At 33.2% G+C, this 16,687-nt stretch overlaps 1 protein-coding gene and 1 pseudogene across 1 annotated transcript; one reads left to right on the top strand and one right to left on the bottom strand.

Moving 5' to 3' along the window:
• Positions 1–5,469: 5,469 nt before the first annotated feature.
• On the bottom strand, positions 5,470–5,976 carry LOC132924324 (zinc finger BED domain-containing protein 5-like; annotated as a pseudogene).
• A 342-nt stretch (positions 5,977–6,318) lies between these two features.
• LOC132925386 (uncharacterized) lies at positions 6,319–8,625 on the top strand. The gene has a single exon (XM_060989787.1). The coding sequence runs from the start codon at positions 6,319–6,321 to the stop codon at positions 8,374–8,376; it is 2,058 nt and encodes a 685-aa protein (XP_060845770.1). The 3' UTR covers positions 8,377–8,625.
• Positions 8,626–16,687: the final 8,062 nt, after the last annotated feature.

Below are 16,687 nucleotides of genomic sequence, written 5' to 3'. Positions count from 1 at the left end.
TAACAAACCTCCCCCCTAAAAAAATTTAGGCTACGCCACTCAGTGTCGTATGCAGGATTTTTTTAAGGGGGGTGTCATAAATCATAATTATATGCATGAATTGACATGGATTTTTTTTGTCATCGTTTCATTATTTGAACAGATAGGTACTTATTTTTAAGGGGGGTGTCATAATATCTCTCTAACACCCCCCTGCGCATGCCGCTGACGCCACTGGTCACATCTAAAAATTAATTTCAGTTATTTGTGCCACGACAGAAAACGAAATACAATATGTAATCTGCGCCACACTTTTAACTTAAATTGTTAGAATTTAAGTATACTTATATACATTTATTTATAACTTACTATAATATAGCTGAATTTTATACATTGGAATTATAATTATTTAATACTTTTTTTTAATTACTTTTATTTGAATTGAAATGATGAACTTGATTGATCAATAATTAAAAATACAATAATATGTTATTTTGTAAAAAAAAATTTTTTAGTTATTTAAAAGTGGTGCAAATTACAATTCTTGAAGGTACAAAATGGTGCAGATTATCTAATGTCATTTTATTTAGTTTTATGTGGCGCAAACTAAACAACTTTAAAAAGTGGCACAAATTACATAAATGTTTTTTTCTTCCGGTTGTTTTTGGCTCAAATTATACACGCCCCAAAAGATAGAGTATAGCCTACTTTAATTTGTTATTTATGTTTTATAAGTTTTAAATCATTTGGAAGCATAGGCGTGCGCAGACTCTAAAAGTAGGTAGTGCCCATATTTATCATCGACTTTCTGATGTCTGATCAACATTTTATTACCTTTTCTTACATAGTTTAAAATAATTGTAAGTATATTATTTTAAATACTTTACATTAAACAGATACTAGTAAATTAAAATAAATATAATTATCTAACAACTTTAATAATTATGAATTACTTAGCTAGAAATCATAAATATGTTTATGTACTCAAAGAGACATTCGTCTATTACTCATATTATTGAATTCATATATTACTGCATTTAAATATACATTCGATACCATTTCTTGTTCTGTGAAAAGTATTAATATTGACTTCAAACGTTCATGACCCATTGTATTGCATAATTTTTAAATTTGTTTTTTACTATGTTTAATTTTGAAAAAACGCGTTCACACGTACAGCTAGTTACACTAGTTACAAGTATGGTTATAAAAATTTTAAAGTTTTAAAAACGCAAGTATATATTGTGGAATTTCCAGTTTTTTTCAACCAATGAATTCTTTCATAAACAAATTCATTATAGTATCACCATTTAGTTTGCATACATTTTGATAATTTTTTAAGTTTCAGTTCAGTAAATAAATCTTCCTCTAAAACCTTGGAAAATGTTAACATTTTTGTAGTATTATGAGTTATATTCATATTAAACATGTCTGCCATAGCATCAACCAAGACAAATGTATCCTGCTTAAATCTTAAATTAATGATAATGAATTATTCAATTTTTTTTTTAAATTCGCTTTAAAAAAATTATCTAAAATTTAATGAATTTAATTATTTAGGTAGATTCAGGCATCAGGCACTTCGGCCTATGAACAATCACAGGGCGTGACTGAGCACGCTCAGCACGCCCTTTCCGCACGCCTATATGTTTGGGAGTTCACTGCAGATCGTCACTTAAGCTGGGCAACTATGCTGCCGTAGCCCGTGATATATGTTATGTTATTAAATTAAGTAATACGAGTATATACTGTTTTCACAATAATTCTTATTCTTTGGTAATATTATATTTTTGGTTAATGCTATATATATTTTATATTTGAAAAAATAATTAATTAATATAATAGACAATAGTTATATATTTAAATATATCAAAATATAAAATAGTTTAAAATATAATATTATTGTAGAAAGTATTTTTTTTCGTCGGGCATGTCCAGGTAACACTGTTTTTGTTATCACAGTTGGAATGGAATCGGTCCTGTCCCGTACCGGGTTTTATTCTGTGGTTTTAGTAATACCCCCTGTTCGGCGTTCGCGAGTGTACAGTGAAGTGTGCCAACAGTAAAATGCCGAAATCAAAATCACTTTTCTCGTCAACATTACGAAAGTGCGTCAATGAATTTGGCGCTGATATTTTTAGTACGGATGGTACAATATTATACTGCAAAGTTTGTGAAATTAGAGTTTCGGCGGAAAAAAATTTACGATACAACAATACGTAGCAAGTAAGAAGCATATTGTAGGTGTCCAAAAAAAAAAAACGATAAAGAAACTTCATGTCTTCAAACTTTGATCACAACTTCATCAAACTCAAGTTTTAATAGTGAACTTTGTAAAGATTTTTTAAGTTCGAATATACCACTGAATAAGTTATCGCAACCAACTTTTCGTAAATTTCTAGAAAAATATACTAATCCATTTTACACCACGCTTACGAGTGCTTACTTATGTCGCTATACGACATAGAAAATGTTCGTTTTCCAGTTTCAATAGTGTGCTATTAATCTTAATATTAGAGTAAATTTACCTCTATTATAAAATTTAAATGTGAGATTATTATCTAGGGCCCCACGAAGCCTTTTCTTTATTAATATTTTTAAGTAAATTATGATCATTTTTAAATGTACAGTGTCAAATAGGTCATAATTTACTTAAAAATAATAATATCGATAAATGCCTTTGTGAGGCCCTAGATAATAATCTTACCTTTAAATTTTATAATAGGTCAATTCACTCTAATATCAAAACTAAAGGCACATTATTGAAACTAGTGAACGAACATTTGGTAGTCATTAATTAGCATATTAATTAATATTGATATGTGTAAAGTAAATAACATTTGAAATGTTCCAGTTTACAATACTTGTTTATTAATAACTCAAATAAATATAAAATTATAGGTACCTACCTATCTGACTCATAAGTCAGGAAAAGAAATTAGGCCATCTTGGCGTATTATAATTTGTAACAAAATAAAAACATAATAAATGTAAAAAAAAAATTTCATTTTTGAGATCTGCAACATAAGAGCATGTTTGACAGTGTTAAATTTATCAAGCAACACCAGCTCTTTTGTCTTTGAATTCAAAAATGTAAATGCTTGAACACTAGCAGCATTTGATACTCTTGTATTATCATCAGTTGAATCATAGTCTTGAGACTGTGTCTTTTTACAAATGTTTATTGTTGAACGTTCAGATAAACTATTGAAGAATCCATCACTATCGCATTGTCTCGCATTCACTTAAAAAAATGTTTTTACACAACTTTGTATAGGTACCTAACTGGAACCCAAGATAGCTTAAACTTGGGGTGACTTATAGATGCAATAATATATGGCTTACTTTTTGAATCACTAAGATCAAATACATAATTAAATCTTTTTTCTAAGGAATTTATTAATGATAAACATAATGGTCGACAGTGCTTTAAATTTGTTGATTGAATCAATAGTTTTCTTAGTACTATTAATGTGGGCGCAACATACCCTAAATAATTATGTTTTTCGCCTCGTAGCTTGTCAAGAGAATTTGCTAATGGCTCTAACAATAAGCAATACTCCTCTAAAAATACCCATTCATTACCTTTAAGTGTATTCAACTTTAAAATATCAAATAATGTAACTATTTTTTTCTTATATTCCAAATTTTTTTTAATAGCATTGTATTTTGAGTTCCACCTTGTCACAACAGGAATAGGAAATTTACAATTGCAATGTTCTACTACTTTATCAGATGCCATGGTACTTCTACTTAATAAGTTCCAGAATGCTTGTAGTTTGTTAAAAGTTTTTGTAGATAATCTGATATAGGTTTCATCTGAAATTTTAGAAATATCAGTAGTAGCAATTAAGTTCAACGAATGAGCTACACAAGTAATATGTTTGGGTAAACAATAACTATTATCATGTTCTTGCTCTTGGACTTCTTGATTATAAAAAATTGAACCAACATCAATTCTTTCGATATTCTCGTCTCCGTTTGCAGATTCAGAGTCTGAATTATCAACTATAGTATCACTACCAAATTCATCAGAATTTGAATTTCCAATGTCATAATTTGTTGTTGAATGATCTGAAGAAGTAATCAAACTTGAGAAGGTGCGAAAACATTTACCAAAGTTACTTGCGTTGTCTGTAATTATATGAGTGACTTTTGAGTTGATTATACAGTATGTATCCATTACTTCTGTTATGACCTTGCCGATGGCTAGAAAATTATGAGTCCCTATTATCCTTCGGCAACCAAGAACATATGAATGACGTTTATATGTGATTTCATCAATATAGTGACAAGTCACGCTCATATAACTTTTATTATTTGTACTCCAGATGTCTGCTGTTATACAAATATAACTCTGTTTTTGTATTAAATCGGTCATCATATTTATATATATTGAATACCTTATTTTCAAATCATTAGCCAACTGTCTTCGATTTGGAAGTAATGATGAATCAGTTATTCCAGATAATTCCATGACTAGTCTTCGAAAAGCAGTCTTTTCACAGCAAATGAGGGGTCTCATTTCTTGAATGATGTATTCAAATACAATACTTTTCACCTAAAATAAGTGAAAATTAATAAATTGTAGAACAATTAATTTAAAAACACTTAATATCATATACTATATTATAGTATTATAGTAACTATAACATATTACTTTAGTTTTTTAGTTTTACAATTTGCAAAGCTGGGCAAGTTAGTCACTTTTTTCAACTAGTTAAAGTTAAGTTAATTTAATATAAAAAGTAACCAAGTTAGAATATAAGTTAGTTTCTGAAATTTAGGTACTAAATTTCTAACTTAGTCAGATAGAAGTTAGTTTTTTTTTTTTTTAGTTTAAAATATAAATTAAAATAACCACTTTATCAAATGTAATGTATAATATAAATTAATTACTTAGTAGGTGGGTAGGTAACTAACTTGAATTATTGGTGATGAATGAAAAAATAAATTGAACTGTCAACTGATAATTATATCAAATGTAACAAATAGGTAGGTAATACCCTTAATTTCTTGGAATATCGGTCATTAGAATACAACAAAATAAGAAATTGAAACATTCAAATAAATTTAAAAAAAATACAAAATTAACTAGTTACTTATTATTTTTAACGAGTTAGATTAGATTATTTTACACATTAAATTCAACTAGTTAAATTACAAAGTTAATATGAATTAAAACTAACTATATAGCATATACTATATCAGCGGTTCCTAAACTTTTTTTTCCGCGGTGCCCTTTTAAGGGCACCAAGCTAGCCACGGTGCCCTGCTGTATATAACATGAAAGATAGAACAAAAAAAGTACTCATTGAGAACCAATTTTATTAATTTTATTAAACATAATACAATCTAAGCAAATCATCAATTAAATCATCATTTTAAATACATATTTTTAAAAAGAAATAAATAAAAATTATTGTTATTATGATTATAATTATTACATAAAAATATTACAAATGAAAAATATTTACAATTTAATTTTAATTAATGTGATGTATGTGGTTGCTTATTTTGGCACAGTTTTGCAATGTCAGGTTTTAATTTTGATAATTGGAGTCGGAGGTCAGGTTCAACGTTGAGGCGGTTGCGGTATTTGGTTTTAGTTGCAGCGTATGACGAAAATCCTGATTCGCATAAGTAAGTAGTGGCAAAGGGTAAAAATAGTGTTTTCGCTTTCTCGCTTAGACCTTCATAACTTTTGTCTTTCAAACTTAACCAAATTTCGGCATACGAATTGCTGTTGAAGGAAGATTTTAATGTTAAGTCAGAAGTTAAATCGATCAACCTTTCGTAATCACTTGAAGATAAGCTTGAAGGTTTCATACAAACTGAGAATGGATTCAGTACCCATTCATGGTCTTTCAACAATACTTCCCAATCTGCAGGGAAATATTGCTCAAAAGAATTTTTTAGCTGTTTGAGATGCTCAATAATCTCGTTGACAATATTAGTAGAAGCCTGCTCATCATTTTCTTCCAAAAAGGCTTACATTATTGGAAAACACTCAAATTTTCCTTCAGTAGTACACTCTGCCCAATAATCAATTTTTCTTTTAAATGCACTTACTTTGTGGCTGGCATCAAAAATTGTCATAGTCCTTCCTTGTAAGGAAAGGCTGAGCTCGTTCATTTTGCTAAAAATATCAGCCAAGTATGAAAATTGACAAAGCCGTGTTACATCATTCATGATTTCACCCAATGTAACGTTGTGGTAAAGAAGTGGGCCAGCAATAATCCCGATTTACTGTCTCATCTACCAGCGAAGATTGTTCAAGAGCTCCCTTGACTTTCGACCAGGACGACGCATCACAGGTGCTAGGTATGCGGTGGAATCATGGAAAGGACTACTTCTCATTCAGTACCAAACAACTTTAAGATGATTTTGACAAAGCGCGGTGTACTATCCATGATCGCTAGGATCTTCGATCCACTAGGCTTGCTCGCCCCGTCGATCTTTTATGCTAAGGCGATTATGCAGCGTGTGTGGCTCGCACATATCGGATGGGATGATCAGCTTCCGTCAGATTTAGCTGAAGAGTGGACTGATTTTTATCACTCGCTGGGATGGCTCACGGGGATCAAGATCCCTCGCTACATCGGTTGCTCAGCCGGATGCAGTTATGAGTTGTGTGGTTTCTGTGACGCTTCAGAAAAAGGATATGCTGCTGTTGTTTACCTTCGTGTGACTGATCCGTCAGGAGGTACGCACGTGTATCTTATTGGGTCCAAGACCAAGTTAGCCCCAATGAAGGCCGTGACGATCCCGAGATTAGAACTTTGTGGAGCAGTGCTGTTGGCGCTGTGGCTGTGCAGATTGAAACGGATTTTAGAGAACCAGTTGGTGATTAATGAAGTGTTTGCGTGGTCGGATTCAACCATTGTGCTCGCATGGTTGAGTAACCCTCATTCTTCGTTCATGACATTCGTGTCAAACAGAGTTCACCAGATCAAGTCAACCGTTCCCGATTGTCAGTGGTCTCATGTCAGCTCAGACGAAAATCCAGCTGATTGTTGTTCTAGGGGTCTCCGTCCTTCAGATATTGTAAAGTCAGCTATTTACTGGAAAGGACCTGCGTATTTGGCAACATCAGTAGAAAGTTGGCCTAAGGGAGTCGTGAGTCTAGCATTAGATCAGCTACCGGAAGTCAAGCCGGTGTGTTTGCTGACACAAGTTCAATCTCCGTCGGAATGGTTTGCTCGATTTTCTTCGTTTGACAACATGATCCGAGTAGTAGCTCGACTACGTCGTTTCGTGTTCAGGTGTCAAGGGAAGGAGGTCCAATCTGGTTTTCTGCAGCAGTCGGAGTTAGATGCTGCCTTGATTGCTGTTGTCAAATGTGCACAGGTGTGCTTCTTGCGTGAATTGGTTGAGTGCTTAACCAAGGGTGAAGAGATTAAACATAGGTCGCTGGCTCGTCTTTCCCCTTTCATAGACTCTGTCGGAGTAGTCCGTGTAGGAGGTCGGCTTAACAATTCGAGTTTGTCTCAGCGTAGAGTTCATCCTATGTTAATTCCCAAAGAATCGCATCTTGCAATGCTCATTGCTGGACACTGGCATCGTTATGCCTGTCATGCTAGTCCTCGGTTACTTACAGCAATAATATCGAGACGATTCTGGATCGTTAACATTCGTTTGATTGTTCATCGCGTGATCCGAAAATGTACTGTCTGCGTGCGAGTAGCAACAGTCAACCCTCAACCTCAGATGGCAGATCTGCCAGGGTTCCGAGTTCAGGAAGCTCATCCGTTCTCTGTTGTCGGCGTTGACTATGCGGGACCTCTGCAGATGAAAGAGCTAAGTCTCCGTAAGGCTCGTGTCTGCAAAGTATATATAGCTGTTTTTGTTTGCATGACTACCAAAGCGGTACATTTGGAGTCGGTTACTGCTCTGTCGACAGATGCGTTTTTGTTGACGTTGGATAGGTTCGTTGCTCGTCGTGGCCTACCTTCGTCTATTTATTCAGACTGTGGCACTAATTTTGTTGGTGCAGCTAAGCAGTTGCGTCGGTTGATCAACCACCCAGACCAAAGAGATAGGATCTCAGGTCATTTGCCGTGCGAGTGGCATTTCAATCCCCCTGGTGCTCCCCATTTTGGTGGGATTTGGGAAGCCGCCGTGAAGTCGGCTAAGTCGTTGCTTTTACGTACGATGACGTCTCAGATTTGGACGTTAGAAGAGTTTTCTACTGTGCTTTGTAGGGTAGAAGCCGCCTTGAATTCTCGTCCGCTCGTTCCCGTTTCTTCTGATCCGAATGACCTGGAATGTTTGACTCCGGGCCACTTCCTGATTGGTAGACCGTTGCTTGCGATACCAGAATCAGATGTTCCTGATGCGCAAAGATCAGTCCAGACTCGCTGGAAGCTCATCCAGCAGTCGTTCCGTTCGTTCTAGCGTCGTTGGTCGCAAGAATACTTGAACACTCTTCAAGCTCGTGAAAAGTGGGTCAAGTCAGGTGACAACCTGAAAGTAGGTACTATGGTTGTAGTGAAAACTGGCGACGCTCCGCCACTCTCCTGGCCCTTAGGTAGAATTGTTGAAGTGTACCCGGGACCAGACCAAATAGTACGTGTAGCTAAAGTACTCACTAGTCAAGGGGTATTTACTAGACCAGTAGTTAAGCTGGTGCCTTTGCCTACTGATCCGTAGTGGTAGATGTTAGTTTTTTAGGTATTAAGATTGTTTAATGAGCAATGGTTGTTTTTATATATTGTATTATAATATGTATTTATATTTAAAATAAAATAATGTTATAGTTCCTATTGAACTTGTGATAATTAACGTTCGTTCCTATGCTCATGCTCAAACATATCTATTAGTTTATGTTAATTTAATATTTAATATTTATTGATTGTTATATTAATTGTTCTATTAATATTGTGATGGTCAACGACCAATGTTGTCCCTTTGTTAAATCCCGTTCATCGCTCTGTTGGTAACTGCTCCGTTCATAAGCGCGACTGCTCTGTCCACCTGCTCAAGCTGCTCCGCTCAACTGCTCCGTTCACCTGCTCGACTGCTCTGTCCACCTGCTCAAGCTGCTCCGCTCAACTGCTCCGTTCACCTGCTCAACTGCTCCGTTCACCTGCCCAAGCTGCTCCGCCCTTACTGCTCCGTACACCGGCTCAATAGCCCACCTTTCAGCTCCGAAAAATCGAACTCGCTTTGCAAGAAAACGGGTCCTTGCAAGGGGGAGTATGTTCGATCCTTTTGTCCAAGACTGATTACCGCCGGTCTTGGACAGGGGTCTGATAAGTGACCGCGCTCGGTCACCCGCGAAGTTGGCACCCCTGACGTGTACGTCGCCCTGGTTCGGGCAACGACGCATACGCCGCCGCCAACGGTCGCTGTCGTCTTTTTACGTTCGTTCTGTTCCGTTCGCCGTTACGTCAAACCCGTGTGCTCCCACGTTAGCGGCCATCTTGTTGCGAAAAGTGTGCTCACACCACAAGATTGTTCTTTTGTCGCTGTTATTAGCATATTATAATCTGATTTGCTTAACCGCATGAAACCATCGCGCTCCCGATCGAATGCGTAGTCGTCGTTTTGCGTGTGTTGTATTCTGTTCGCCGTTGCGTATATTCACGTGCTCCCGTGTTGACGGCCATATTGTTGTGAAAGGTGTGCTCTCATCACAAGTTTGCTCTGCTGATATCGCTCTGTCAGCATATTATAAATCTGTTCGATTTCACGATACGATCGCATCGAGCTCTCGATCGAAAACGTCATTTAACGTGTTGATTCGACATTGATTCGCGTGCGCGACGTTCCGGTGCTCTCCCAGCCACGTGTTCCTGTAGTCCTCAGTTCCGAGACGTAGCAGTTCCGCCTTCAAGCAAGATCGACCGCAGTTCAGCAAGTCCCAGGCAGTTCCGCCCAGCAACGAGTGTTCCCTCAGAGCGGTGTTCCCCGCCCCCCTTACTTCGCTACACGCTCGTAGTCGCGTGCGATTATTATTTATACGTTAAATATATATATCGTATTATTTATATCGTTAGCTATATTCATTTCTACAAAAAGTGTTACCTATCCCTCACAAGGTTCCGGAGGACCGTGTGTCCGATGACAATCTAGGTAATAGACTCGTTGGTACAGACAGTGCCATTCCATCGATTTTCCCAGGTCCTGCTTATTTATCAAACACAAAAACAAAAAAGAAATTACCATTTTCTAGGGAAAATAATAATTTAACAAAAAAAAATAATTGTTAAACTAAAAATTATTATAAACACCGATAATCACATTACTTCACACTCCTCAATAAAAAATAATTTATTTAACCAACTGACTAGTTTTAAAAATTTATCATCAGTACAGTGGCCCCAAACTTCACCAGCATGCAAAAATGTTTTGGGTGAAAAATGTATTTGTTTTGTATCATTTTGTTCTGGCCTTTCTTTTCCTATAGTTGAAAAATCTGTAAAAGTAAGTGAATTTGGAGCAATTTATTTTGGAATTTTCGGGCAAGAAATTAATAGTACTATGTTAGGTATTACTCCAAGTAATGATATTTATGAATTAGCTAATAACATTAACAAATTTGCACAGTTAAAAGTGTGTCATGGTGGACCGAGTGCACTAGAATTTACCAACTTTAATAGAAATTTGTGTAGTGTATCTTCAACTGGACAATTTAAGTATATTTAATGTTTTCATATTATAAGTAGTAATTGTTTAAACTGTGGAAGATGTAGAAAACTAATAAATGTGTTAATTAAACAAAAACAAAGACAGGAAACAGGAAATCAATTATATCATTTTTCACCTAGAAAGAAAATTATTGTCGACAAACTTCGAAGGACCAAATTTAACTTGCAAAAAAGATATAATAGAGCCAAAACAAAAATTACTGATTTGAAATTAAAATTAAGTAAAATTAAAATTAATATGGCAAAAATGAGTGATGAATGTATTGAAAATAAAATAAACCAGTGTAAAAATATGAATGAATCACAAAAAATACTTTTGAGGTAGTGCTTTGCCGCCAGTAGAGTAAAAAATGCAAAAAGCTGTCGATATTCTGAGGATTGGATGATGCTGTGCTTACTATTTAAAATAAGGTCTCCAGAGGTTTATAAATATCTACGCAATAGTTCACTCCTACCTTTACCACATCCAAAAACTGTGAGAAATTATCTGTCATTAGTGAAAACTACTTGTGGATTTGACCAAGATTTTCTAAGATTATTAGCAAAAAAGGTTGAACTTATGACAGAGCAAGAAAAACATGGTGTACTTTTTTTGATGCTGTAGATCTCAGAAAAAGTTTACATGTAAATACATCAAATTTAACATATTCTGGTTTAGAGGACTATGGTGAGGATGTACCTGAAAGTAACCATAAAGAATATGCAGATCATGCATTGGTTTTTATGTTCCAGTCTTTAGGCTCAAATTTATACTAAACAATTGGATGTTTCGCATCTAAAAGTGAAGGTAAAGGTTAATTTATTAATTATTTTCTCAAACCTTACTATAACTTTATCATAAAATGTAATTGTAACATTCTATTTATAGGTATCATTATAGCACAACTAGTGTTATATCACTTCCGCATAACATTGGTATTTCAGTAGAAGGAATTGTGTGCGATGGAGCTACCTTAAACCGGAAGATGTGGTCTGAACTTGGCATTAATGGTTCTCAACATGAAATGAAAAACTATTTTGAACACCCTTCAATGCCAAACAAAAAAGTTTATGCATTTTCTGATTTTATTCACCTGTTTAAATGTGTCCGCAATCGCCTTTATAATAATAAAAATTTAAGAGTAAGATATTTTTATAGTTATGTATTTAATTGTTTTAATTTACAATAAATGATTATAACTTGTCACTATTTTTAAAATTTCAAAGTTTTGATTTTACTATATTAACTTTACTGTAGCTTTATCCAGATTCTGATAACATTGCTTGGGGATACTTTAAAGAGGTATATCTAGAAGATGTCAAACACCCAGCTAACCTAAGAATTGTTTCAAGAATAACAACACAACATTTGGAACTTACATCAATGGCAAAGATGAGAGTCCGGCTATGCACACAGGTAAATAAAAACATTTTTTTAATTACTTTTTTATTTTATGATAATTTATTCAGGTATTTAGCATGAGTATGGCTAAAGCGATGAAGTACTATTCAAGTAAAGAGTGTTTAATGTTAAAGGGATCAGATGAAACCGCCAAATTAACTGAATTTTGGAATAATCTTTTTGGTAATTTTAATAGAAACCTGCCTTGGCAAGGGATTAAATCAGATGACAATGAAGCATTTCAAGTGATACTTAATATTTTCATTTCTTAATTTTATAAAAATTAACCTATTAATATAATGATTTAAATATATTTACTCAGAGTTTCCAAGATAGATTAAATTATTTAAATTGTTGGGAAAATGAAATGCTAGCAAGTAATATTAACAAAGAAGAGTTTTTGACAAACCAAACTGCCGAAGGATTTAGTGTTACATTAAACTCTACAATTGATTTGTCAAAGTATTTGTTAGAGAAGTATGACTATGTTCTTACTGGGAAAATGTGTCAAGATCCTCTAGAAGTAAGTATACCTAAATAAAATCCCAATATGAATCCTCATACTATGTAGTAAAACATTATAAAATACTTAAATGTTTTATCAATAAGTAATTATAGTTTATATAATAAACACATTGTTGTATAATGTTCTTGTTTCAGAAATGTTTTGGTATAACCAGACAAGCTTCAGGTCCCAACGATCACCCAACTACACCAACGTTTCTACACTTATATAAAATACTCTGTGTATATTCAGTCTTAAAACCACCAAAATATGGCAATTGTTCTGTTACTAACTCAGATGCTCCCTCTTTGTCTTTAGCTGATTTGCGTGAAATATTCCATGACAAACACAATCAAAGAGTAAAGAAAATTAATAAACTAAAAAATAAATTGGATAAACTAATTCAAGATTGGCTATGGGAGCCGTCAGACATCCTTCCAAATTGCAATTAAAATGAAGAGTGTAGTATGAGAGATTGTATAGTTTATTATGTGTGTGGGTACGTCACAACAAAATTTTTACGCTTTAAAAAATGTCCAAAGTGCATAAGCTTTTTTAAAAATAATGATGCTCATCATCCTGCTGCTGAACTTATTACGCTAAAGTCTAGAGGACAATTAGTTTACCCTAATACTCATTTATATGAACTATTAAGCAAAGTTGAACATTCTTTTTCCTTATACAGTAGTATGTATTTGTATGTTCTGAGCACTTTTGGGCAGGGAGATTTTTAAAAATCAAGTGGGACTTTCCCCCTCAAGACATTTTTTTCCCTGTAACACGAAAAACACTGTTTGTTCAAAAACTATAATGTATGTTCTGAGCACTTTTGGGCAGGGAGATTTTTAAAAATCAAGTGGGACTTTCTCGCTTAAACCATTTTTTTTTCCCTGTAACACGAAAAACACTGTTTGTTCAAAAACCATAATGTATGTTCTGAGCACTTTTGGACAGGGAGATTTTTAAAAATCAAGTGGCACTTTCCCGCTCAAGCCATTTTTTTCCCCTGTAACACATCTAAAATTGATTTTTACACACTTTTTTTTAAAAAAATAATTGTTTTTTTTTATTGAATAAGAACACTGTTTAATTAAAATAAAAAAAAATAATTTATTAATATGTTGTTTCATCAAATATTATACAACCTTAATTCTAAATTATTTATACTAGTTTTCTTACTTCTCTAGTGAAAGGTACATATTCTACAATACGATCATGAATTAATAAACAATAAGCAGTTACACCTGTAAGAGGTTCTGATGATTCAATTTCTAGTTGAACATCTACTGATGAAGCTGTTGCTGAATCATTCTGTTTCGAAGTATCGATAACTACAATTGGGGCGTTTGTTAGAAAAGTAGAAGGACTTAATATTGGGTTCCGAATATTTTTTTCGTAGTATGATTCTTGAAATGATGTATACATATCATATAATAAGGTAAAATTATTTTTAGAAAAATCTAAATTTAAGTTATCATACGGATAAGCTATTGAGTTTAATAAAACTTTTACATTTGTTAGATTACAATGATCAAATACACTACAATCTTTTTCTATTGAATTTTTACGTCCCTTTTGTAACCCAATTATAATGAAACGAGGTTTTTCTAATTTCGAAGCAGTTTTCAGGTTCCATACAACTTTTTTAGTGGTCCCGAGTTCAGGATATTCAAAGGTTTCAAAAGATCTGAACGGGATAAACAAACTTTTTTCTTTTTCTATAAGTTTTAATAATTTCAACCTTTCTTCATCATCAACAGTGATATGTGGTACCTTCCAAACAATTTTATTCAAAACAACTTTTCCAGAAGTAGCACTAAAAAGATTGAGAAGCACTGCCCTACACTCTACACTTCTACAGTTGTACAGCTTATTTTTCAATGGCGGTGTCTATGTGCATAAAATTATTAATATTACATTTATAAGACATTTTGTCAATGTTAGTTGATTAAACGACAAAATAGTAAGTTACATTTCATTTATATTTTCTATAAATTAAATTAATAAGTAATTTAGTAATATTATTCTTGGTATAATGGATAAAAAAAAGTGTGAAACGTGGAATAATTTTGAAGTGGTTGATGGTGAAAAAGCAAAATGCAATTTTTGTTCTAATACTATTTCTTATAAAGGGGGTTCTACGGCTAATTTAACGAGACATTTAAAACGAAAACACATAGTTCAATACGAAGCCAGGAAAAAAAGATCTATAGAAATTCTCGAAAAAAACATCGATGAACCTGATAATGTTTCCGTATCCGAACCTTCCCATTCTAATTTAACTACTAATACACCTATAATTAAAAATAAAACAGCTAACGTTACAAAAACACAAGTATCCATAGATGCGTATACATCAAGGCCGATGCCTATTTCGAAATCTAAAAAAATTGATGAGCAGTTAGGTATAATGATGGCTAAAGAATACCAACCGTTTAGTTTGGTCGAAAATAAAGAGTTTAAAAAATTTGTATCATTATTAAATCCAAGCTATTCTTTGCCAAGTAGAAAAACAATTACTTATAATATTTTACCTCAATTATTAGAAAACACTAGGGAAAAGGTTAAAAGGAGTTTAGATAATGCATCATATATAGCAATGAGTACGGACGGTTGGACATCTGTTAATAACGAAAGTTACGTCGCTGTTACAGTACATTTTATTGATATTGAACTATGCGTTTTAAAATCTCATTTACTAGGATGCTATTATTTTGAATTATCACATACAGCAATCAATTTATCGACATTTTTAAACAATTGTTTTGAAGAGTGGAGTATTGTAAATAAAGTTAAAATAGCTATTAGCGATAACGCTAGTAATATTACAGCTGCAATAAGTTCAAATAAAAATTGGAAACACATTCCTTGTTTAGCGCATAGCATAAATTTGATAGCCCAATGTGGGTTAGAAGAAATTAAAGAAATACATAAAAAGTTAAAAAAAATAGTAGAGCATTTTAAGCGTAGTTCTCAAGCAGCAGCAAAATTAAAAAACACACAAATTCAGATGAATTATCCAGTACTAAAACTGAAACAAGATGTGATAACGAGATGGAACTCGACTTATGATATGTTTAATAGGTGTTTAGAGACAAAAGATCCATTAGTATCCACTTTGGCTATGATTGGTAATACTGAAATGTTGACGGCGTCAGATTTTAATTTAATGGATTATTATTGCAAACTTTTTAAGCCTTTTAAAGAAGTTACAATTGAGTTAAGTTCGGAAAAAGGGGTATCAATTTCCAAAGTTATAGTTCTCACAAATGCATTGTTATCTCACATAAAAACAATGAGAACTGAGAAAAACTTACCACTTGGTATTTATTCTATGATTTTAAAGATGGAAAAAAAAGCCGAAAACAGATTTTCCGGTATGGAAGACAATTCTACTTTTGCTGAAGCAACTTTAATTGATCCACGTTTAAAAAAAAAAGGATTTAGTAGCGAAACATATTATATCCGTACTTATCAAAACGTCGTGGGCAAGATTTCATGTATAATTAAACGCAAAAGACAATCTATTAATCAAGAAGAAAATATAGTTACAGATAACGAACAAATCACTATGTCAACTGAAAAAAAAGAAACCTTTGAGATATGGAAAGAATTTGATTCACAGGTATGAATTTTAATTTACATTTTTAAAAAATTTATCAAATAACGATAATTTATGATAATAAATAGCCTATTACATATTATATTTTTTTAGGTAAAAGAAGTTACAACAGTGAGAACTGACACTTCCGATGCAATTGTGGAATTAGATAAATTTCTTAATGAGCCTTTAATCCCAAGGACATCAGATCCTCTTGTATGGTGGAAGGAAATGAAACGTATATATCCAAATATATACCATTTGATGTTAGAAAGATTGGGAGTGCCATCAACACCAGTTCCATGCGAACGAACGTTTTCTAAAGCCGGATACACACAAACAGACTGGCGTAATAGACTTTCCATAAAAAATATGGAAACATTAATGTTTTTAAATGGCAATCTATAATACATATTTTCCTAATCATTTTTTGTACTATTATTATTTTAAATAGTAATTTATTGAATTTTTTGTTATTGAAATATAAATGTAAAGACTGCAAAAAACACTGTTGGGTTTTTTATTTTATAATTTATAAATACCTATTCCTAATCCTAATTATGAAACAT

The sequence above is a fragment of the Rhopalosiphum padi genome, chromosome 3 (genome assembly GCF_020882245.1).
Source record: "Rhopalosiphum padi isolate XX-2018 chromosome 3, ASM2088224v1, whole genome shotgun sequence".
Classification (NCBI taxonomy): domain Eukaryota; kingdom Metazoa; phylum Arthropoda; class Insecta; order Hemiptera; family Aphididae; genus Rhopalosiphum; species Rhopalosiphum padi.
This window is presented reverse-complemented; position numbering and strand designations above follow the sequence as displayed.